The following is a 23,597-nucleotide window of genomic DNA, read 5'->3' as shown; positions in this document are numbered from 1 at the left end:
TCTGGTTATTACTATATTGACTGAATGATATTTTTTTTATGAAGAAGTGTTGTTAGTTGTGAATAATTTAAATTTAATATTCTTAAATTAATGCAAATGGTATTTTTACATTTTGAAAATTTTGAATCATTTAAAAAAAATTTTACTTGTTTGGTGAAAATTAATCTGAATCTAATCTGGTCTATTGGATGATTATCTAGATTAGTTACTTACTTTGGAATGAAAATTTGTTTATTTTTCTCCATATAGAGGAAATGAAAAGATCAGATTATATGTAAAAATCTCTACGAAGCGAATTATAGTTTATTCCTGCTTTTCCTGTATGGGAATTGAGCTTTATTTTGTAATTGGGCCAAATATTACTTTAAATTTCTTTCTCTTTATTAATTAAATTTCACAAATAATAAATCATATGTACCAATATGTTTTAGGCTGAAAGTTGAAGCATTTCGATCTTTGTTGGAAAAGAATCCAGAATCATTGGTTCGAGTAGCACAGATTATAATGGTTCGTCTTCAAAGAGTTACATTTACTGCTTTGCACAATTACTTAGGACTTACAAAACAATTAATCAAATCTGTAAGTTCCCCTTTTCAGTATTTGTAATTCTATATTTTTATTTTAAATTATTAAAGTCGTCATATTTTAATTTATAGATTGACTTTTTTTCTGCCATATTATTAAATATTATATAAAACTTAATTTATAATTTTAAGTCATCAACTGTGACCAGAAGAAATACAGCATCACCAAAAGCCAGTCCTTCTAAAGCATCGTCTAGACGACCTAGTCAAGTTGCTTACAAACCTTTTGGAAGTGATATTAGGAATGTTGACTTTTCGAATGCATTCCCTGGTATGAAATTATTATTGATTGAAGATATTATATGAAAATTGAAATAATTTACTATGCTTTATTTGAAAAAAAATTTATCCTATTAAGTAAATCCTAAAAAAAAAAAAAAAAAAATCCTATTAAGTAAATTAAGCAGAAGTGAGTTGATCACTTAATGTAGTAAGAAATACGAAAAAAAAAAAAAAAAACCCCACACTTTTTTTGGTATTTTATTTAGTATAATCTACCTTGTAGAGATATTTTTTCAAATATTTGGAAGTACAGTTTTTATTAGTTCTTTTACTGTTGGGTATTACGGCTACTGCAAAATAGCCATAAAATTTATTTACATTGCTTTTTAGTTTGAGCTAAGATTTATAATTTTTTTTAGCATAATTGAAATTATATCATACAACATTCAATTCTAAATTTTAGATGCTTTTTTATAATAGGATCAAATATTTTGCTAAAATTTTCAAAATTGTTTGTGATTTTTTATCAAAGAATTTAATTTTCAGAGTTGTTTTATTATTATTTTGATGTCTTTTCTATTTGAAAAAAAAAGCAACTTTTTGTAATGTCTAAATATTTCTCATATTTTACCATTTCTCTAAACAGGCTTTTTAATTGAGTATTAGTTAAATGCAGTTATTATTATAAATAATTTGTAAACTCAAGAAATGTAAGAAATTAGTTTATGTTCAGGGAGCTTGCATTTAATCCATTTCAAATTTTTTAATATTTTTTGAAAAAATTTAAATGAAGAATATAATTTTTTAAATTAAATATTAGAATTTTTTCTAAATAATTTTTTTTATTTTAAAAGTTTTTAATATAAAAATGATTGTATTTATAATTGTATTATGGAATGTTTCTTACTTTTGAAACTGGTGGAAAATTATTTGATTAATATTTATTTTCAGATGTAGATACTTCACATCAACCACAACAATCTAATTCAGTATCTGCTGATGCAGCAGCACAAAGTGTAAGTATTTATTATGAAATATAAATGAAACTCTCATCTAATTATTTGAACTACATAAAATTGCTTAGTATAGAAAAAAAGAAAAATAATTATTTTACTTATTTTACTTTTGATTTCAAGAATTGCAAGTTTACTTTATTACATGTATTTTATAGTCGACTAATGAAAATGAGCTACCAGATAACAGAAAAACTCGTAAACGAAAAGCCAGCTTTTACTTTCCTCCTGAACAGCAAGGTCCTACAGCAGTGGAAGAAGATCTGCATGCACTTGCTGTTCTTGGATTTGTGCATCAATTAGGATTAGAGGTATTTAATTTTGCCAACTATATTACATTGAACATTATATGATTATTTAAATAATTTGTTTCTTATTATTGAAATCAATATGGAAGAAATAAAATTTTTTATGAGTTTCATTCAGTGCTGGTGGATTTATCTTTTTTGTATGTGAAATCAATAATATATAAGGAACCCTGCTATAATACTTTCATTCATTTTTTCAAATTAAAAATTTTTGTAATATGAAAATAACCCCCTCCCCCCAATGCATTGCATTTAATTAATTCCTCAGTTAAAATTCACAAGGAAAAAAACTATATATATACGTATATAGTTTTTCATTTTCATGCTTATAAAAATAACAAATATCATAGAAGCAATTACTGAACTCCACAGAATTTTTTGATAGACATATATGCTGTTTATTTGAACTACCACAATTCTTGTATTTAATCTTGTATTGCTACCTGAATTCTTGTATTATAGTTATAGTGTCTCTTAAAGGCAATCTGCTGCATATAATTTTAAAATATGAATCCTTCCCAGGACCTGTGTTTTGATGAAGGAAGCCATGACCTATTTTATGCATGCATGCATGCTTTGCACATCCAGTAAATGTAACTAAAATCAAATAATTAAAAAAAAAAAAAAAAAAAAAAAAAAAACTAAATTTTCTGCACCCTTTGCATTTAAATTCCAAGATAAGACATTTCTGAAAATATATTTATTGTATAGTAATATTTTTTCATATTATATTTATTACAAACTAAAAAAAAAAAAAAAATGCTTATCTTCTTTAAATTTTCATTTTCCATTTTAGGACTTTGTTGAATGTTTATTATTCTTATCATTTTAAATCAATAATTTGTAGAATATTCTGAGCAGTTGTATAAAAAATTTATTTTAGGCATTTTTGATCATATTTGCTATAATTAATTGTAGACAATGATTTGCCATAGAATTTTCTTCATACTGTCTGTTTGAATTTTTGTTCACCATATAGTTCTTTGTTTTCATATTCTTCTTATTATATATTACTCTGTTCTTATATTATATTAATCATAATTTATTAATTTCTAATTAATTGGAAAAGAAATTCTTCATACTTTCTTCAGTCATATATTGAATATTTATAGGATGACAGTTATATCAAAGATTTTGTAACCGTGAAAGAACTACCAGCCAACACATATATCATCCGGGAAGAAAACTTAGAAGATGTTGCTTTACTTTATGTCATTGCTGGATCATTGACAGTATCGCAAAAAACTGCTGATAAAAAAGAAGAGGTAAATAGTTGAATAATTTTTTTGGAGAAAGAAATGTTCATGCATCATCAGTTATGTAAACAGAATATGTTTTAATAAAATTTAATGTTTTGTAGAATTTCTTATTCATTGTACACAGTGGAGAAATAATGGGTGCCCTTGCTGTTTTAAGTGGAGAGCCATCCCTTTTTACTATTCGTACAAGAAATTTCACACAAGTTGGAGTACTTAGCAAGAAAAATACTTATGAGTAAATAATTTATTACTTCAATTTATGTTTTAAAAACTTTTTTAATAATTATGTTATTTTATTTATCTAATTTCTCTCTCTCTCTCTTTTCATTAGTATTCTGAGTCAGAAACCTCTAGCAGTTCTGCATTTGGCACAAAGTGTAATAAAACGTCTTTCGCCATTTGTGAGACAAATTGATTTTGCTTTGGATTGGATAAATGTAGAGTCTGGAAGGGCCATTTATAGGTACAATAAGATTTTTTTAAATTATGAAATTATATTTATACCATACAACTTTTTAAAAATTTTGTTGGAACTGTTACTTTTTTTTATATTTTTATTTATTTTTAATGTTGGAATTAAAGAATAGGAAGGGTATAATTTCATTTCAAAACATCTTAATTCAAGACCTAAACTATGGCTTCTGAATTGAATTACATTAAAACCCTATTTTTTTTCATTATTTCTGATTGCCTATGTAACATATCATATATTAATATTAAAGTAAGCAATTTGATTTTATTTCCTTGTACTATAGATATGCAGAAAAAATGTCATTTGTATTTTTATTTATTTTGAAATCATTTTCAGATAAGTGTATTATTGCTTTTTTTGTGTGTGTTGCATTCAAAAATGTTTTGATGAAGGATATATAATATGCATAATATTTGAAATGTTTGTATCTGTATTTGGTAATTATCCCGGAGAGAAAGGTCAATGAAATCTCAAAATGTCTTCAGTTTTTGTTTAACAATGTTATAATATGCATCTGATTTATGTATTTCTTAAAATTAAATATAATATAAAATGCACTTAAATATGTGAGTTTTATATTAAAATATCCCTAATTGTAAGAATGCATTAAATTATTAATGAAGTATCAGATATGTAAAATTATTATTGTAAAATGCTACGCTTTATTTATATTTATCACTGTTTTATTAAATTAATGCTTCAACCAATAAATGCTGCAACATTCAATCTGATCGAATTTGCTGAAAAACATTAATTTTTTTTATTAGGCAAGATGATATCTCTGATTGCACATATATCCTTTTGAGTGGACGTTTAAGGTCTGTTTTGAAAAGACCAGATGGCAAGAAAGAATTAGTTGGTGAATATGGCAGAGGAGATCTTGTTGGAATTGTTAGTATCTAAAATTTTTGTTCTGATTTCTGTGTATATATGTGAATAATTTTTTTGCAGTATTATATTTTCTGAAGGGTTATTACTTTCTCCTTTATAAATAGTGTTAAAATGACACATGAGATACTTTTATAAGTTTATATATATTTTCCCAAATTCTCTTTAAACAATGAGTAAATTTATTTTTAATTATGGTTATTATTATTTTCTGATGTAAATAAAAAGTAAGTGGAGAAGAAGTTAGTTATGTTTGTTTAAATGGATGGTTAAATTTCTGTTTGATATTCACTTTAATTAATTATAATGAATAGTTTCAGAAATTTAACTTAACTAATATGTTTAAGAAACTACGTCTTCATTTTAAGATAGTTGATCCATTTAAACAATTCTAAAGAGTATTTCTAAGTAATTCTAAAGAGTAAAGACTATTAATATTTCCAAAATTTGTAAAGGCATTAAAATTTGTGAAAATGAAATGCTTTGTTGAAATTGTTAGTTTGATAATGGTTTTTAGTTATTTTATATTTTATTTAATTATAAAAAATTAAAGTTTGTTTTCCATTTGATCCAAAGTATTCTGTCCTCTTTAATAAATGCTTTTTTGTGCGGAGAGTTAACACTCCTTATTAGCTTCATTAATTTAAACTGATAAATTGATTTTTTTCTCTTATGTAGTATCTGAAATATATTAGTTTCTTTTATTCATTACGACAATTCTTTTTTATAGCAGTATTATGCATTTTTTGTGTGTGATTTTAATGGTTCGAAAAATTATTGTTTCTAAATTTTATTTTTAATCTTAAAAAAACATTTAATATATTCTCATTAGTCTTTTATCCTGATTTCCACTATTATTTAAATATTTAATGATAAAAAAAATGAATAAAATTTTAAATTTTGTTAAAAAAAAGTTTTATTTTAGCTTTTTTAAAAAATTTCTATAATTAGAGGGAAAAAATAATTTGCAGGTGGAAGTATTAACACAGACTAGAAGATCAACAACTGTCATGGCTGTGAGGTGAGAGATTCAGTGCAACTTTTATCTAATTTGTTATTATTATTAATGTCAATTATAATTTATTCTTTAAGACTGACTATTTTTAAACTGATTAGTCATTAAATAATGTTTCAGAAATTCAGAGTTAGCAAAACTCCCTGAAGGATTGTTGAATGCCATCAAAATTAAATATCCTGAGGTATTTTTATTTTGTATTTGTTATTTTAATTTCTATTTAATTTTTATTAAATTCATTTTCTAATCAGAATTTTATATCTTTGAATTTGTACAAATTATTATGCTTTTATTCAATAAAAATATTTAGAATAGTATAGTCTAATATTAAACCTTATAGTTCTGTTATTCATATGAATTTTTAATATTAAAATTTTATGGAAAAGGAAATTTCTAACAAAAAATAGTAATAGATTTTTTTTAGTAAGTTATTTGTCTCTATGTATTGTATAATGTGAAGTATTTATAATTTGTATTTTCAGTTTTATTTATTATGTTTTGTAAGCACTATACTACAAAAAATGAATTTTGGTATGGAAGTATAGACAAATATATTTTCATAGGTTGTTACCCGTTTTATTCATTTACTTGGACATCGTATACTTGGCTCCCTTCAGAAAAGAATTCCTTATGCCAGTAAGTAATTTTCATTTTTTGCTGTGTATATTTTTGTATTAATTATTAAGTTGCTGCATAGGTTTTTTTTATTCAACTTTTACACCTAGTGTAATTTTATAAAGTGATGAAAAATGCAATCTGTAAATAGTTTTTAGCATTACTGTTTAAGTTATTTTGCTGTATAATGGTATTCGATATACTTCCGCATATTTTCAGAACTATTGAACAAAATTCCCAAAATTTTACACTTTAATGTTTCAATTACTGCTTTTTTTTATTGGCATCATTTTTTGTTTATGTTTTTCTATTCAATAAGGTTAAATTTTTACTTAGAACTTTATTTAAATTATAACACATTCTTTTCAGTTTGGAAAGCGTACAGTTTTTTTTGTGCTAAATGGCCATTAATAGCAAACAAGAATTATAGTCATCAAACTTTTATGTACATTTTCAGATATATGTAAAAAAAGGCAAACTTTATTTAACATTAAGATATCTGATTTTCAGTTACTAATAATTAAATATTCATTTCTTTCAAATGGAAAAGTTTTATTTGCATTCAAGCTAATTTATTCTGGAGAATTGGAATTTACATTTTAAATTTGGTTTTGTCATTTCAAAACATTGTATTAATATTAATTTTAATATGGAAATTAAAAATACTTCATAAATATGCACTTTTAGGGATATTTATTTTTCTGATAAAACATCTTTGTTTGATAGTAAGATGATTAAGTTCAATAATAAGCAATGCTGAGATTTTTTTTTTTTATGAATTATACATTTTGTACCTTACAACAGAAAACAGAGTAAAATCAGAAGTAGAATAAAAATTTCTGTTATAAAAAATATTTTGTTGGTTTTTAAAACATTGAACATAGATATTATAATTTGTTTTAAATATTCCTTTGTCTTTCTGTTGCAGGTGAAAAGGCATTTACAATGGATTCTAGACCAACAGGCTCAAATTTTGCTACTGTTGCTATTCTAGCTGCAATGGATGATGTACCCCTTACAGCTTTTACTTTAGAGTTAAACCATGCTTTAACTGCTATTGGTAAGATGCATTTTTATGATGTAAGATAAATGTATTTAATTTTATTTTTATCATTATTTTTTAGAATGTATCTAAATTTTTTTCTAGGACCTACTCTGCGACTTACATCTGACATAATTAAAAAAACTCTTGGACCTACTGCCTTATTAAGGTATATTTCTTTCTTTCTTTGAGCTTGAACTTTTTTGTAATTAAAATATGATATTATACATACAGTAGACATATACATTAGTAAAATATTTTATACTGTAGACACTGCTTAATGTCATCACAATTAATACATATTTAATTTTTATATTATCAAAATCCTCTGGTCCTGAGTTGACATATTAAAATGTACACAAAAGTTTTTATTTAGTGTTATAACTAAGTCATTTAATATTATCAGATTTGAAGTAGAAAATTTTCCAGTCTTTCATTTTGAATCACCATTACCAATTAATATTCTTTGAATTTTTTACTTCATTTGCAAAGAAACATCTGCGAGTCATTTTCCTTTTAGGATGAGGTTCACATTCTTTTATCTCAACTAGAATGGTCTCGATTGATGTAAGCGGACTGCTTTGGCATGAAATCTGTCAAATAACCATAATTTACTATTTGATGAACTTATTTGAGCTTTAAACACAAAACTGAAATGCTTAACAAGCCTGAAAGTTTATCTAAAATGATTCAATGCAACACTGTAGTGTATTTGAAAATTTATCAGCCTCTTTCTAAAATTTTGAAAAACTACAAACTTTTTAAGAGCAAGACCAAGCAATAAACAAATGATTTGGATAAGGAAGAATGTGTTGAAGAAAAGCCACGTGAAATCATATTTTGAAACTCAGCATGCTGCATAATTCAACAACTTTTTAAAAATGTGTGTAAATGAACTATTAAGGAATAATTGTTGATAAACAACAATGAATGAATATTTTAAATCATTATTTTTGGAAATATAGAAGCCCTGGGGGCTTTTCTTTACTATTTTTTTTTCCTTGATGTGATAGAAATATAATTAATTTTACCCAATTTTTTTTATTGTTATAAATTAATTAATGTTATCAAAATTGCTAAGTCCTGAAGTGATTACATAAAGCAGCAGCTACTGTATTTTAAACTTTTATAAGTAAATATACTGCTAATTGTGATAAAACAATTTCCATTAATACAATTTTTAAAAAGCATTTTTTTTTAAAATTAAAATATACTTAACAGAATTGTGGTAAATCCAAATTTTATTATTAATATATTAATTAAAGGCTTTAAAATTATTTTTGGATTGATTCGTGATTAATTTAAAGTTGATATTCTCATTGAAAATGTGCTTAATTTTTCTTGAAATTCTTTTCTTTTTTTTTATTAGTGCAAATGAATACAGATTATGCAGCTGGCTTGCACAACAAGAAGACCAACATAAAATAGTTTTGTATCAGTGTGATTCATACTTTTCACCATGGACTCAAAGATGTATTAGACAAGCCGATTGCATAATAATTGTTGCATTGGCTGATGCTGAACCAACTGTTGGAGAGGTAAAGAGTCAAAGTACTGTTCTGTTATGATAAATAGTTCTTAACTGCACATAAAAAAGTTTCAATTATAAATTTAATTTATTTAATACTTATTGTAACTAATTTTAATAATAATCATATTACATTAAAAAATAAAGTCAGTTTTTTTAGATGGTTGAATTTTATATTAATTTTAATGTATTATTCATATATTCTCTTTGTCGATATTTTTTTAATAAATGTATTGAATTATGGAAATCAAAATATTAAGTAGTGAAAACTTCTTAATTTCTTTTTTTTAATTCATTTATTCAGTAAATCATTATATTTCTGAAAGCATGAATTTATTTTATTATTTAAAAGTTTCTTATTATACAAATGTAAACAAGGGTGATTTGGTATACCTGAGATATTGCTATAAGCATGGCTTGAAATTGGAAGAGGTGAAAGAATAGAATTAATGGTTTTTTTAAAAATCATTTTTAAAAGACCAGAATTTTTTTTTTTTTTTTGTCTAATTATATTGAAAAATCTAAAATCTGCATTTCATTTTGTAAAATAATTTTTATGCTGTTTGTTTAATTGATCTAAAAGTAAAAAGTGCAAAATTTCTATAAATATTAACTTTTTTTGCTCTGAATCATAGAACTAAGGGACAATATAATTAGTATTATTTTACCGCATTTGAAATTTTTGTATTGATAAATTATTAATTTTCAGATGGAAAAAGAATTGGAGCATTTTGCTGTTCGTACTCAGAAAGAGCTAGTTCTTCTTCATAGAGATGACAGAATCAAACCACGCAAAACTGTTGAGTGGCTAAATATGAGGTCTTGGTGCTCATCTCATTATCACATCCGCTGTCCTAAAAGAATGTTTACTAAAAAATCACCTATGCGATTGGTGAGATAATTTTTAATATAATATTAATTAGTAAAAATATTGTTTTTTCCCCTTTATTTTCAAAACCACTTTTATTGGAAAACTTATAAAAATACAGTATTAAAACTTAAATATATGATTAGATAATTGTTATGATCTTATTTACCAAAAAGATGTATTTTAATCTTCTTTTTAAATGTTCTGTATGTTTTAAATTTAGTCAATGTTTTTATTTTTATTTTAGATATAAATGTTTTTTTAAATTCTTCTTCTTGAAAGTTTTTAAACTTTATTTTTCTTAATATTTAGGCAGATGTATATAACAAACTTTTTGTCAATCCTCCCAATATCCATTCCGATTTTTCTCGACTGGCTCGTTTCTTAACTGGCACTTCATTTGGATTAGTACTTGGTGGAGGTGGTGCAAGGTATGTAAAATATGTCTTGCTGCCTACAATTTTAAAGTTTTGTTTTAATAATTACAAGTTGCATTTAATCACTAATGTACTTTTCTCTTCTGTATAAAGAATTATTTTCTTGAGAGTTTGTAAATGAATACAATTTATGAATTTTCTTCAGGGGTGCAGCTCATGTTGGCATTATAAAAGCTTTACGGGAAGCTGGCATACCTGTTGATATGGTTGGGGGAGTCAGTATTGGGGCTTTCATGGGAGCATTGTGGTGTCAAGAAAGTGATGTGACAACTATGACTCAAAAAGCAAGAGAGTGGTCATATGTGAGTATTTTTTTTAGTAATTAATTTGAAACATTTATTTTCTTTCATTGATCAAGATACGAGTTTAAAAAAAATCTTTAAATGTTATGATAAGATATTTGAAATATATTAATGTGTGTTTGTTTTATATGGATAAACTTACTTTATAAAAAAGTTTGAAAAATTTAGCAGTTTGTGCTATAGAATATAAATTATGGCTTTTCACTGAACTGTGAAGTTTTGAGAAGGTTGAGATATTAAAAAGGAAAAAGAAAAAAATAGTTTGCCAAATGCTACATATTATTTGAATAAGATGTAATAAGGCAAAAATCTAATATATTACCACTTCCCATCTTTTATTTCATTTTTTTCCTGTTTTGTTTAAATGCACAGGTTTGTAAAAGACTGAAATAAAAATAATAAATGATCATTGAAAAAAATGTTATGATTTTTTATATATTTACTCTATACTTAGATGGTAAAGCAGAATATATAATGTTAAATTCATAATTTTTTACATTTATTAATAAAATAGTTTACTATGATTATAAAAGAAAATTGTTTTCTGCTTAGAATTTTTTAAAAAAATATCTTGGCTGAAAAATATGTGCACTGATTTTTCCTCTTTATATTTAAAACTATACATTAATATAGTTTAACTATTCATATATAGATATATAAGTTTTTTTGTGATATTCTTCAGATAAAAACTAAGAATTTTATTTATGTTTTATAGAATTCATGTTTGAATTCTTATTATTATTAGAAATATTAAATATGTATCTTTCTTTATCATAATTCATATCAACTTCCATAATTCTTAATATTTGTTATTAACTTTAAATAGTTGAATTAGTTTGAAATTTGAATCTTAATCTATGTTTTGATACTTTTAATTTATTTTATAGAATGTAAAGTTGATGTAAGTTGTTACTTTTATGGCATTAATAACAAATTTTCATTCTTTAACTGTAGAAAATGAATTCTTATTGGCGCCAAATACTTGATCTTACTTATCCAGCTACTGCAATGTTTACAGGTAATTTGTTTGGAAATACATAATACATTTTAAAATTCTGTCGATTTAAAATATGAATCTGATTAATCTAGATTAGAATCCAAAGAATTCTATTTATAGTGCTAGATGACTTTTAAATAAAATGAGCAAATATTGTGAAGAAAGTTTGGAAAATATTAATCTTCTACATTTGGATAACATCAAAATGCATAAAAATTTTTTGTGTAAATTCCTTCAGATAAAAAAAAAGACAAATTTTTTACAAATTGTTGCCATATCTAACTATCAGAACATTTTAGGAAAACTTTTGCTGCGATTTTTTTTTCTTTTTGTTGAAATAGCAATTATATGGATAAGTAATTTTGTGGCATATTCCATTATTTTTATGTTCTCGTTCAACTTTAATAATTCCTATAGATATCTTTAAAAAAATGGCAGTACAATATATTGAATTTTCAATTAAAAAAAGTATATAAAAGTATATAAAAAAAGTACAGTATATTGAATTTTCAGTTTTTCTTGCATGAAATTAGAGGGGTTTTTAGTTATTACTATTAATAGAATTCAGCATTAAAATAGTGAATTTTATATCAATAAATTTATATTTTTTTCTATTGACATTTGTTAATGGATTAGAATTAAATTCCAAATGGTTTTCATATAATTATCAATTTAATTTCGATTTCATACTTTTTGAACATTTGTTCTGCTTTATCATTATATAATTTTGATTATATTATTATTATAGTTTTAAATATAACTTCATGTTAATATTTCTTCATTTTATAAAATATTTTAGTAACATATTTCAACATTGTTTTAATTATTTAAATGCTATGAATTTTTATTATTTTTTATTTTTTTTATTTGGATTTCATAAAAATTATAATTAAGTTTTATTGTAATGCTTATTTAATGCTAAGTTTTATTCTATCATTAATAAGTTTTATTCTAAGTGTTGACGTGTTTTTTAAAATGCAAAACTACATTTATATATTTTATAGTTTACACAAGTAATAGATTGTTTTAAATTTTGATTAGCATTTTAAAATATCCTCAACAGTTCCTGATTTGAGTGAGTAAAAAATGGTTTTTAAAAGCAAAATGTACTAAATAGCAAATGATATTAAATAGTACAATTTTTTTAAGTCACACTTATATATAATATGATTTATCTTTATAAGAAAAATTCTGATGGAATATAGCATACAGTTATATGTATCTTCTACTATTTTTATTGTACTTAAAAGTTATTTTTGTGAGTGTTTACAAAAGAGTAATTTTTTTTGTCAGGGTTGTTTAAATAAAGATAATTTTGTTAATAGAGTATGTATGTTTTAGGATATATTTATTTGTGTTTAATTTATAATTTTTTTGTTGGTTGGATTAATTCTGATTTACAAGTTAAGTTTTGCAACTTTTCAGGAGCTGGATTCAACCGAACAATTCAAGAAGTTTTTGGAGAAAGACAAATAGAAGATCTTTGGTTACCATATTTTACTATTACTACAGACATTACAGATAGTACAATGAGAGTCCACACTCATGGTACAGTTTTAGTGATTTTTAATTTTTTTAAAATTTGCTTCTTAATAGCTTTTACATTAGACAATTGCAAATCTCAGTCAATGGTATTGAAATTTTTAATTATTTGCTTTATGAGTTTTTTTTCCTTCCCAAAATTGTATTATTCATGTAATAATTTTTTGGTAATTTTATGATTAATATAGTAATCTGAATATAAATTATGCTCTTGACATTTAAAATGATAATATAGTTTTATTATTTGGCAGTTTATAGTTATAAGTTATAGTTAAAAACTTATTACTATTAATTGACGTTTAGTTTAGTCACTCATTGACTGTGATTTATTTGCAATTCTTTCTTATCAAATGAAAATAAATACTTTTATTCATTTATTATATATAATTTGCAATATGAAAGTTTTTTTCTAACATGAAATTAGACTTTTGCTTATATCTCATTTTTGAATTCCTTTGCTACCTATTATTGCATTTGCTACTTGCAAGCAAAACCCTTACTCACTGCAGAAAGATATATAATAAAAACATTACTTTACTTAAATATTAATGTAAATATAATTTTTTAAAAAGTTCTCATTAAGGCAATATTTCAATTAGATTTTATATTTTTAATTTATGCACCTTTAAGTTAAGAATGAAAAACATTTTTCGAAGGTTAGTTTCCCAATTTTCTTGATATACTGAAATTCTATAATTAATATTTATTTTAGCTGCTTTTATTTATATTTTTAGTTGCTGCTCTGATTTTTCAGAGCATTAATCATACACATTTTTTCTAGAATTAAAAGGCATTTTTTTAAGTCAAGCTAAGCACTAATTTATGTGATTGAAAACTTTGTAGCAATCATTTTTTCTTGAGCCTTTCGCAATATTAGTAAATCAAATATTTTGTTTTCTCAATTAACTTGACATTTTAAAGTAATTTATTCTAATCTAAAAAAATTAAAATCTTTATAACTCAAGCAGCTTTGTTTATGCATTCATAACCCAATTTCTAAGTGGCTTTTTTAACTTTCTGCACCCAATTATTTTCCCCAAATATTCTAGTTGCACATATTTGTATCTCAAATCATGTTCAAATTTTTTCTAATATGAGACTTTATTTGTTTGTATTGTCTATTATCTACTTGTTGATTGATTTGTTTTTATTTAATTGTTTGTTTTATGGGAAGATTACAATTCTAATTATCTTTTTGCATTATGATATGCAAGAAGATGTAACAAATGAGGCCCACTCTTTCATCAGCAATGAATAGTTAAACATTGTAAATCACTGGCTGAAGTTAATATCCACTATTCTGCTACCCTTTTTTGAAGCATGCTCTTTAAATAGGGTATAGAATTATTGAAATTTTTTGTATCCTTGTTTTCTTCATTTCTTACGTTCTTTATTTAAAATATGAATCTGTTCTCCTAGTGTTTTCATTTAATAAAAAGGAAATTATTTTTTATAAATTCCTGTTATATTGATTATTCTAATCAATTTATAAATCCCTGTTATATTGATTATTCTAATCAATTTTCAAATCCCTGTTATATTGATTATTCTAATCAATTTTCAAATCCCTGTTATATTGATTATTCTAATCAATTTTCATGGTTTGACAACTAATATAATACATGCCAACTATGACTAATTTTGAACCTGCTGTAATGATTGCTCCAAAGGTTTCCTTACATTTTAGTTACCTTACGGATATAACTGTTTGGAAAACTATATAATCAGTTTAGAGATAAGCCCAGAGATATTTAAATGCCAACAATTTGCATTTTAATATAGTGATTAAAATACTTACTCCTTGATCCTTTTACATTATCATTTTTATACTTATTAATTTCCATTAATGATCTTGAATTTATGTTCCTTCATTTAAATAAAAAACTGTCAAGGGACATTCTTTTTGTTAAACCTTTCTTTTCCTTTCTGAACATCATTTAGTCGTATCAGTTTTACATCCACATCTTCAAGTGTATCACTTTAAAAAGAGAAACATTTTTATTTGCACATAACACTTCTTACACTTCTGTTTACTTTGCCATCTATTTTTGATCAGATTCTTAATTTTTTTCATACATTTCATTTAGTTTATATTTCATACTACTGACAGTTTGATCAATGATTGCTGTATTTTACATTATCCATTTAATTAAAATTTTATTATTAAGTACGTTTACTAATTAACAGCAGAACTAATCCAAGTTTAACATTATATTACCCCTTTTAAAAATAAACAGATGAAAGGAAATAATTGGATACTTTAATGAAGGCAGATATATGTGATAAAACACATAAAGGTAGTTTAAGACCTAGTTTTATTTTGTCTATGAATACTTATTAAATGTAAATAATCTTATTAGTCTAAAATTCAGTAACATCTGTAAGTATAAATAACATAATTTCTTACTCATTTACTGTTAAATATAAATTATATTAGTTTATCTGTGGTATAAATTTTTCATATTGTATGTAGAAAATAATTTAGTATAGGCTTTTAATTCTATTTTGGTCATAAATTATTTTTATTAATTTTATTACTACTTTTTTTCAGTTTTTGTTTTCTACATTTTTAAGAGCCTTTTGCTTGGCATGTGGATGAAGTTTGCATGCATTCATTTCCTTTCTTATCTTTCTAATGCATGGATTTACATTCATTTTTAAAAAATTTCATTTTAGACCATATTTGTTATTTTATAAATAATGTTTGTATTTCAGAATTAATACAAAGCTTTATTTTACATATTGTATTAAATTCATTTTATGAGTAACAAAGAAAATATGTAAAAAATGTTTTTAAAAATATCAAGCAACTCTTTGTTAAAATAATGCTGCAGATTATCCAATTTATCAAATTAAATATGAGTATTTAATTTTAATAGTAAAATTTTTTTTGTCTTGATAATGTCATAAAAGGTGCATTTCTCTTCATTAAAAAAAAGTTATTAAACAATTATTTATATCTGTACATGCTCTTTCAGATTCAGAATAGCAGATTTTATTATTATGTCCACTAAGAAAATTTTAAATAAATCCATTTTTGTAATACTTTGATATGGGTAGTTATGAATTGCTTGCAGGTAATATCTAATAAAAATGGATTGTGTGTTCTGTAGAAGCAGAATATTTGGTTTAATGTAATTTTAATGTGAATTTAATAATTAAATTAAATTTACTTTATACATTGAAAACTATTTGTGATGTTAGAAAGCATTTAGTACTGATTTTCATTGTGACAGTCTTTATTTTTTTAATGATATATGAATTAAATAATTAAATTAAATTTACTTTATACATTGAAAACTATTTGTGATGTTAAAAAGCATTTAGTACTGATTTTCATTGTGAAAGTCGTTATTTATTTTTAATGATATCAGTATTATTTGAATATTCTTGGCTTAGGTGGATTTTTAAGGCTGTTAGTTAAGTACTATAAATTTTCTGCATGATTATGTTATTATCATGAAATTTTATTTTGGTGTGTGGTATGTTGAGCAACTACTTACTATGTGAATCACCACAACGGCGAACTTAATTATTAAAGCAAAGAATTTAAGGAAATTTCAAGTGTTATCATTTCTTTAAGTTAGATTCTTTAAATTTTTATTTTTATAATTATTGTAATTAATGTTATGATAATATTTTTTGGCAAGGAAGTTGCTCTGAAATATTCCATAGAATTTAGGTGCCAACAACTTTATTAAACATATCTTTAAATGATACAATATGATAATTTGCAAAACTAACTTTGTTACGTATGCTAAAAATTGCAATTTCCAGCAAATGAAAAAAATTCTTTCTTTATATTTTATTCTGTATTATGCTTCCTTAGTCCAGATTATCTTTAGGATTTGCTGTTTTTAACAAAACTAAATTAAAAGCCCAAATTTTAAATAAATAAATAAAATAAAAATATCTAAAAATTTATTATTTATTTCAAAATGTATGAGAATTCACAAATCTAAATCCATTGTTTTTATGTTGGGTAATAAGCCTAATAATTAAATATACCTTAGTGTATTGTGTCTGTGACACTAAATCCAATCACAAAATATTGATGAAATATTGAATATTGCTGGTTCATTATTTACTGATATAAGGGCTTAAAAATTTGCACATTCTTTTTAATAAGCTAGAGTTTTTAAGTAAGATATTTTGGGTAATAAGTGAAATTTAAAAGGAATATAAATTAATGATTCAGGTAGCATTTAACTATAATTTCATTGCTGGAAACTATTAATGGACATTCAGATTTTGTATAACAGCAATAAGGAAAGTTTCAATATTTGATGTATTTATTATTCACAAATATAGTATGGTTTTGGGAAAAAAAGTCATTTATTGATGAGAGAAATTAATTGTATATTTAATCATGAAAGAAAATCAGTTCTGATTTCAGGTATAATTTCTCCTGACAAAAACAATTTGGGGTACCTAAGATTACTAGAGTTAATTGCAATGTTAATGTGAAATTAGGGTATTCCCACTCCTTTAGAGGAGCTGTTTCCAAATCTTAAACCATTTGTATCATATTCGGCCTAGGCATTTGAGCGATTTGTTTATGATTAAAGAAGTTGTTCACTCCTAAGTTCAATTGATCTGTTGTTATTGTCTATTAAAATGAATTTGTGCTTGTTGTCACCTGTATAAGGAGCTGCAGATTATCAATGAATGTCATCCCTGTATCTCTGAACCATTAGAACTCCATTTGGAAGTCTGTGTGCTCATTATTAGGAATTGTGACCCAGACCATTATTAATCTTTTGATAATTTTATCTTTTCTTCTTACTTGATTGTGTGTGTGTTTTTTTTAAGTTCCACGTTTTATTCAGATAATCATTTGCTTATTATTGGCATGAACTAGAAAATAAAAGATTCACGAGAGAAAAAAATAGTTTTAATCATTTCTCATTCAGCTAAGTTCTTCTCCCTGCATACTATATAGTGGATTTTCTAAACAATATACATAATTATTAGTAGGGTGCTTGCAGGCTTACAGTGCAATCAGTTTTGACTAGTTTGATTTGAAACTTTGGTGTTAGCAACCGAATGAAAATATCTGTGAAGAGTGTCATTCTTATTTCAGTGTCTCTTGATGAATTGTGCTTAATATCTATCTTCATTTTAAATAGTTGATTTTTTTTTACAATCTTTGGTATACACGTGATATAAAGCAGTGATGATCTTAAACAGTTAAATCTTTTAAAAACTGTTTTTAGCTGTACATTTCAATATTCTTCCTCTTTCAAAACGAACACTCAAAATGAAGGAAATCTAATATGTGCAAAAACACTTTGAATGAAAATCAAAGGATTTCGAATTACAGTTAATTTGACATTTCAAAAGAGGTTATGATTTCTGTCAAATCTTTATCCCCTCTCCTTTTTTTATTGCAAATGTTTTTCCCCCCTTAAAACATTAAGTGTTTCTTGGGTTTTCACCTGATTTTGTTTTTATTCTTGTTGTGAGCTGTAAAGAGTTTTCAGACGTGATTTTTTTTCTGTCGAAACACGAATTTCAGTGCTTTTAGAATCGAATTTTATTATTATTGAGGTCAATTAATTTTTTTTTTTGGTAGTGGGGGGGGGGATAATTCTTCAACATCTTTTTTAAGACTTCAAATACTTTTTTTGTATAAAGTTTTTTTTCTTTTTATTATTTAATTAAACATATCTATTTCACAGTATATTATTTCATGAGGTTGAACATTTTTTTGTTTTTTTTGTTTCAATCCTTTGTCATGTCTGACTTTTAAAAAAGAGGTTTTTTTTTTATACAATAGAAAATGAAAGAAGATTAAAAGATTTGAATGCTGTAAGTTGTTTAAATCGCTGAATGCATTTAAGTTCTGCAATTAATTATGAAATTTTCATGGATAAATTCTTTAAGTGCTGAAGAATGTCTCTGCTAATGACTTAGAATTAATTACATTATATGAAAGAAGTACTTTATATTAAAAGTTATTTTTTCAGAACAATATTGATTTTTTCTTCTATTTTGTAGTTATTTAAATAATTGTTTATAGGTATACAAATAATTATATTCAAAAATGGAAACTTAATAATTGAATTTTTGACTGCACCAAAATTTTTGATTGGTAAACATTGAGAAGTTGCTTATTTTTAAAGTAAAAAATTAACTTCAAGGTGAATATTCTGAATTTTTTTTTCATATTTTATTTGAAATGGGGTATTATTATTATTTTTTTTTTTTTACTATTTTTTAAAATTCACTTTTTCAAAAGCTCAGCCTTTTATAAAAATTGAAGTTATTAATTCTTTTGTACTTCATTATTGCAACTGCACAACTTTTCATTTTTTAAATATTTGAAAAGTTCATTTTCCCCATTTACAATAAAACAGTTTTTTTTTTAACTTGACTATGCTAAGCAAGGTACCTCAATCCCTAGATTTTACTACTGTACTTTGACTGAGAGCTTGCAATTACTTTGCACTATGCTTAACTATTGATGTGTTTGTTTTCAAAATGATCAGAATTATTTGCTTACAAGATTTTCAGGTGATTTGTTTGTTTTTAAGTTTTAATGCATGCTGCAAAGAGTTTCAAATGAGGTTTATTAAGTTTTGTTTTTTTCCTAAGTACAAATTTTGGGACATATTATGTTATTTTTCTTGATTCATATGCTGTTTTTCTTGTAAATGCTTAGATTTTGCATATTATAGTTTTGCATTAAGTTGTAAAATTATTTCTGGCTATAAACATACTTTACTTCTTAACATACTTTACTTCTCACATACTTTAATTCTTCAGAGTCCACTAACAATTGATAAATAAATAGTATGTGCTTTACTTTATTCCAATTGATTAAAAGAAATTTTTTAATTATTGATCTTTGACAATATTGTATTTTGAGTATTTTAAGATCATGAAGTTGTGGTCTTACTTGTTAGATAATTAATAGATTGTACAATTAGTAGATCAGTCAAGTTCCATGCATGTGATGTCACATGATAAACATTATTCCACATGGGACCTAAAGGTGTACCTTACTGTTTACAATATGACAATGCACTTGGGCATATTATCTATTTACACTGTTGTTATATTTTTTACAATATTTTTGAGTTAAAAAAATGTAATTATTCTTCTCTTGGATTTTATAATTAGGAAAAGGAAGGGAGTATTATACATAATGTTTTTTTTTTTTTTTTTTTTTTTTTTTTTTTTTTTACCTTACATTTCTGAGTTATTTAAAATCATAGGCTGTGAAAAATAGAAAAACAAGTTTTTAAGCTTCCATTGTACTGTATAGCCTTTTTTTTTTTTCACTTTCTTTTTTTTTAAGTTTGAAAGATTTGATTATAATTCAATTACTTTTAATTTTTTGTAAGTAAATCTTTTAAACAATTTATATAAAGGCAAATATATAGGCAACTGAAAAACCCTCTGTACAATTTAAAATAGAACATATTCTAGTAATATTAACAAATGCACATTGTTCATATGCAAAATTATATATCACATATAGATAGAAAATTATAGTAATTGTATTGAATTAAGTGTAAGAACTTATTTCCTACATCTACTCACCAAAAAACACTGATTTAATTTTCTAATGTATGAACTAACGTAATATTATTAACAAAAGCAACAATTTTTTTAAATGGTAAACAATTTTTTTTAGTTTTAGAAGTAGTAATTTCACAATGCATAATGGTCTCAAAGCGTGAACTGGTTTGGGTCACATTACATGTTACATGATCATGAATTGACACCATAAAATATTTTGTTTAAAATTCAGAATAAGTTTTCTATGCTGTATTCTAATTATTTCGAATTTGGATGTCTTTCCAAATCTTTTGATTTAGTTTACCAGTGCTCTTCAGCCGTTAATGTATGTTCGAAACCCTATTTCATCTAAGAACTATTGTAATAATGGACGTTGCATGATAAATCAATATAGTTAAGTAATTATTTAAGGGGGGGGAGGATGCTGACACATGGGTTGCCCTTGTCATCTTTGCATGATAATAAATCAATATGGTTAAGTCAAGTGTGCAACACTGATATTTCAGGGGTGAGGGATGCTGACACATGGGTTACCCTTGGCATCTAATCATTCTTCGATATCATGATTTTTTTTGTTTAAATTATAATCGTCTACCACCATTACTTAAATTTTTAATTTTCAGTTACATTTTGACATGATTTGTTAATAATACTGGAAATAGCCTGATGGAAGCAAATCTTTGTATGCATAATATTATGCAAAATTTTATTTAAATGCCTGGCTGATAAGTGAATTCTATTGACTTGCTATTAACATTTTTTTATGAACAAATTCTTCTGAATTGTATATTTCTGTTTAGGATAGCCTCTGTTTTTAAATTTGTTTTTCAAAATATTTGACCAAAACTGAATCTTTAGACATTAAGAAGCATATTTTATATCTTCAAATATTCAACTTTATAATTTTTAGATTTATCATGCTATAGTTTGAACAGTTCATAAAGTAAATAGCAAAAAATTTAAAATTTAAAATGTAAGAAGTAAATGCTAATAAGCATATGTATTTTCAAAATCTGTTTAATTTCATAAGTTAATTTTCATAAGGATGAAAGAAGACTTGAAATTTTATTTGTTTTTGTTGTCCATCTTAATTTTTTTGCTGTAGAAACTGTGTGAAGAAATTTAATTTTCAAACTTTTGACTTTAAAATGGTAAAATCTAGGTCAGTTCTTGAAAAAGTTGTAGTTTAAATTAAATTTATATGGATTGATATTTTAATAAAATTTTGCTTTCTGTTATAATTTTATGTAAATGTATTGTGTACCTTTGAATATCCTTGGAATTGGTTGATAAAATTCTTAGTAACGTGATCTTTTAGTGGAACTAAGTTTTAAAAAATGTCTTACTGTGTACTAATCATTTTTCTCTTTAAATGTTATTTATACTCAATTGAGCATGCTATATATTTTTTTCTTCTCTTTTGACTCTTTCTCTCCTTCTTGTTTGTCTAAAGCTTCTTGATATAAATTGATATCTTTTTTTCCCCTCAAAATTCTTTTTTCTTATACTTCTTATGATATCTTGTGCATTTCATTCTTTCTTCTTATTTTTTTTATTATTTAAAAGAACCCATCCAGATGTGCTTTTTGAACCTTTTTGATCATAAGTTAAACTTCAGCCAGTGATTTTTGAGCGCTTTCTGTGATTTACAGGATCACTGTGGCGCTATGTTAGATCGAGTATGTCCCTGTCTGGTTATATGCCACCTATGTGCGACCCATTGGATGGGCATTTACTTCTTGATGGGGGTTACGTCAATAATCTTCCAGGTTAGTGTTCCTGAGCATGTTTATTTTAACATTTTTTTGTTACCTTATATATACTAACAGGTGATCTGTGGCGATATGTGCGAGCTAGCATGACTGTAACAGGGTTGTTACCACCTATTTGTGATCCTATTGATGGTAATCTGCTGGTTGATGGGTGCTATGTCAATAATGTACCAGGTATTTATGCATTTAATTGACAGCCTCAAAGAGGACTTAAAAATTAAGAAAATCAATATTGATTAAAATTAGGTAGCCAGATCTTAGCAATCCTAAAGATAGCTATTTTTTATTTTTTAATAAATGTGATGTTTAATAATCTTAAAAATTAAATTTATTAATAAGAATGATGATTAAGATGGTATAAAAATAGGGATCCAAATTTCTTAATTGTAAAGTAGCTCAAAAACGTTTCAAAACTTCTGAAATGCTGCAAAACTTTTTTAAAAAAATATGTTATGCTATTTTTTTTGGTGAAAAATTTGAGTACACACTCTTATTTGCCTAAAATGTTTTTAAATTAATTAAACAATTCTTAATTCAGGATGAAATTTGAATATTTTTATTTGAAATAAAAAGTTTATGTCGTGAATGTTAAAGATTGTAATTAGTCTACATCCTCATATGATTCACAAATTTGATTAGAATACCTAAAATGAAATTGTTTCTTCAAACCAGTTCCAAAAACACAAAAGCCAATATTCAATATTTAGAATATCATATATAAACTATAAATAATTCAGTTCATTAATGTAAATATATTTTAGTACTTCTTCAATTTATTTGCCTGCATATAAAAAAATTTTGATACGAAACTTTTATAATACAATCATTTTTCTAATGTCATAAAATGTAATTATGGCATTATGAATAGAAAGTCAATTAAAACTTAAAATATATTTAAATCGAGTTTTAATTTAATTGTGAAACAAAAGTTCTTTGAAGTCATTTAAGAAAAATTTTATAGTGCTTTTTAATTATCAAAGAAATTTTGTTTTATATTGGCATTTAATATTGATGTATTATCTTTGTAAAGTTTGAATCGTAAATGCATTACATAATAACTTTCAAACAAAATTCTGCATAATGTATTATGAAACTGATAAGCATATTCAGCTAATTTCCTCAATATTTGATATAAATTTCTTGCATCTTTTGGCATTACTTAATTTTAAAAATATATAAGATAAAAATTCTACATTATGAAATTAT

General features: G+C 24.5%; 1 protein-coding gene across 3 annotated transcripts in view; it reads left to right on the top strand.

The window, feature by feature from the left end:
* Nucleotides 1-23,597, top strand: part of LOC129968551 (neuropathy target esterase sws-like) — a 41,171-nt gene that overhangs the window by 9,967 nt on the left and 7,607 nt on the right. For 2 of the 3 annotated variants that reach the window (XM_056082559.1, XM_056082561.1), the window contains exons 9-28: nt 432-579; nt 717-855; nt 1,758-1,822; nt 1,978-2,130; nt 3,240-3,392; nt 3,488-3,621; nt 3,718-3,849; nt 4,626-4,749; nt 5,718-5,767; nt 5,882-5,945; nt 6,325-6,397; nt 7,305-7,436; nt 7,524-7,587; nt 8,788-8,956; nt 9,656-9,838; nt 10,127-10,245; nt 10,397-10,553; nt 11,508-11,571; nt 12,976-13,098; nt 22,272-22,388. In XM_056082559.1, coding sequence (XP_055938534.1) covers nt 432-579; nt 717-855; nt 1,758-1,822; nt 1,978-2,130; nt 3,240-3,392; nt 3,488-3,621; nt 3,718-3,849; nt 4,626-4,749; nt 5,718-5,767; nt 5,882-5,945; nt 6,325-6,397; nt 7,305-7,436; nt 7,524-7,587; nt 8,788-8,956; nt 9,656-9,838; nt 10,127-10,245; nt 10,397-10,553; nt 11,508-11,571; nt 12,976-13,098; nt 22,272-22,388 — 2,363 coding nt within the window. Of the gene's footprint in view, nt 1-431; nt 580-716; nt 856-1,757; nt 1,823-1,977; nt 2,131-3,239; nt 3,393-3,487; nt 3,622-3,717; nt 3,850-4,625; nt 4,750-5,717; nt 5,768-5,881; nt 5,946-6,324; nt 6,398-7,304; nt 7,437-7,523; nt 7,588-8,787; nt 8,957-9,655; nt 9,839-10,126; nt 10,246-10,396; nt 10,554-11,507; nt 11,572-12,975; nt 13,099-22,271; nt 22,389-22,448; nt 22,566-23,597 lie in introns of all 3 variants that reach the window. The other variant, XM_056082560.1, reaches the window with a different exon arrangement.

The sequence above is a fragment of the Argiope bruennichi genome, chromosome 5 (assembly GCF_947563725.1).
Source record: "Argiope bruennichi chromosome 5, qqArgBrue1.1, whole genome shotgun sequence".
Taxonomy (NCBI): Eukaryota; Metazoa; Arthropoda; class Arachnida; order Araneae; family Araneidae; genus Argiope; species Argiope bruennichi.
This window is presented reverse-complemented; position numbering and strand designations above follow the sequence as displayed.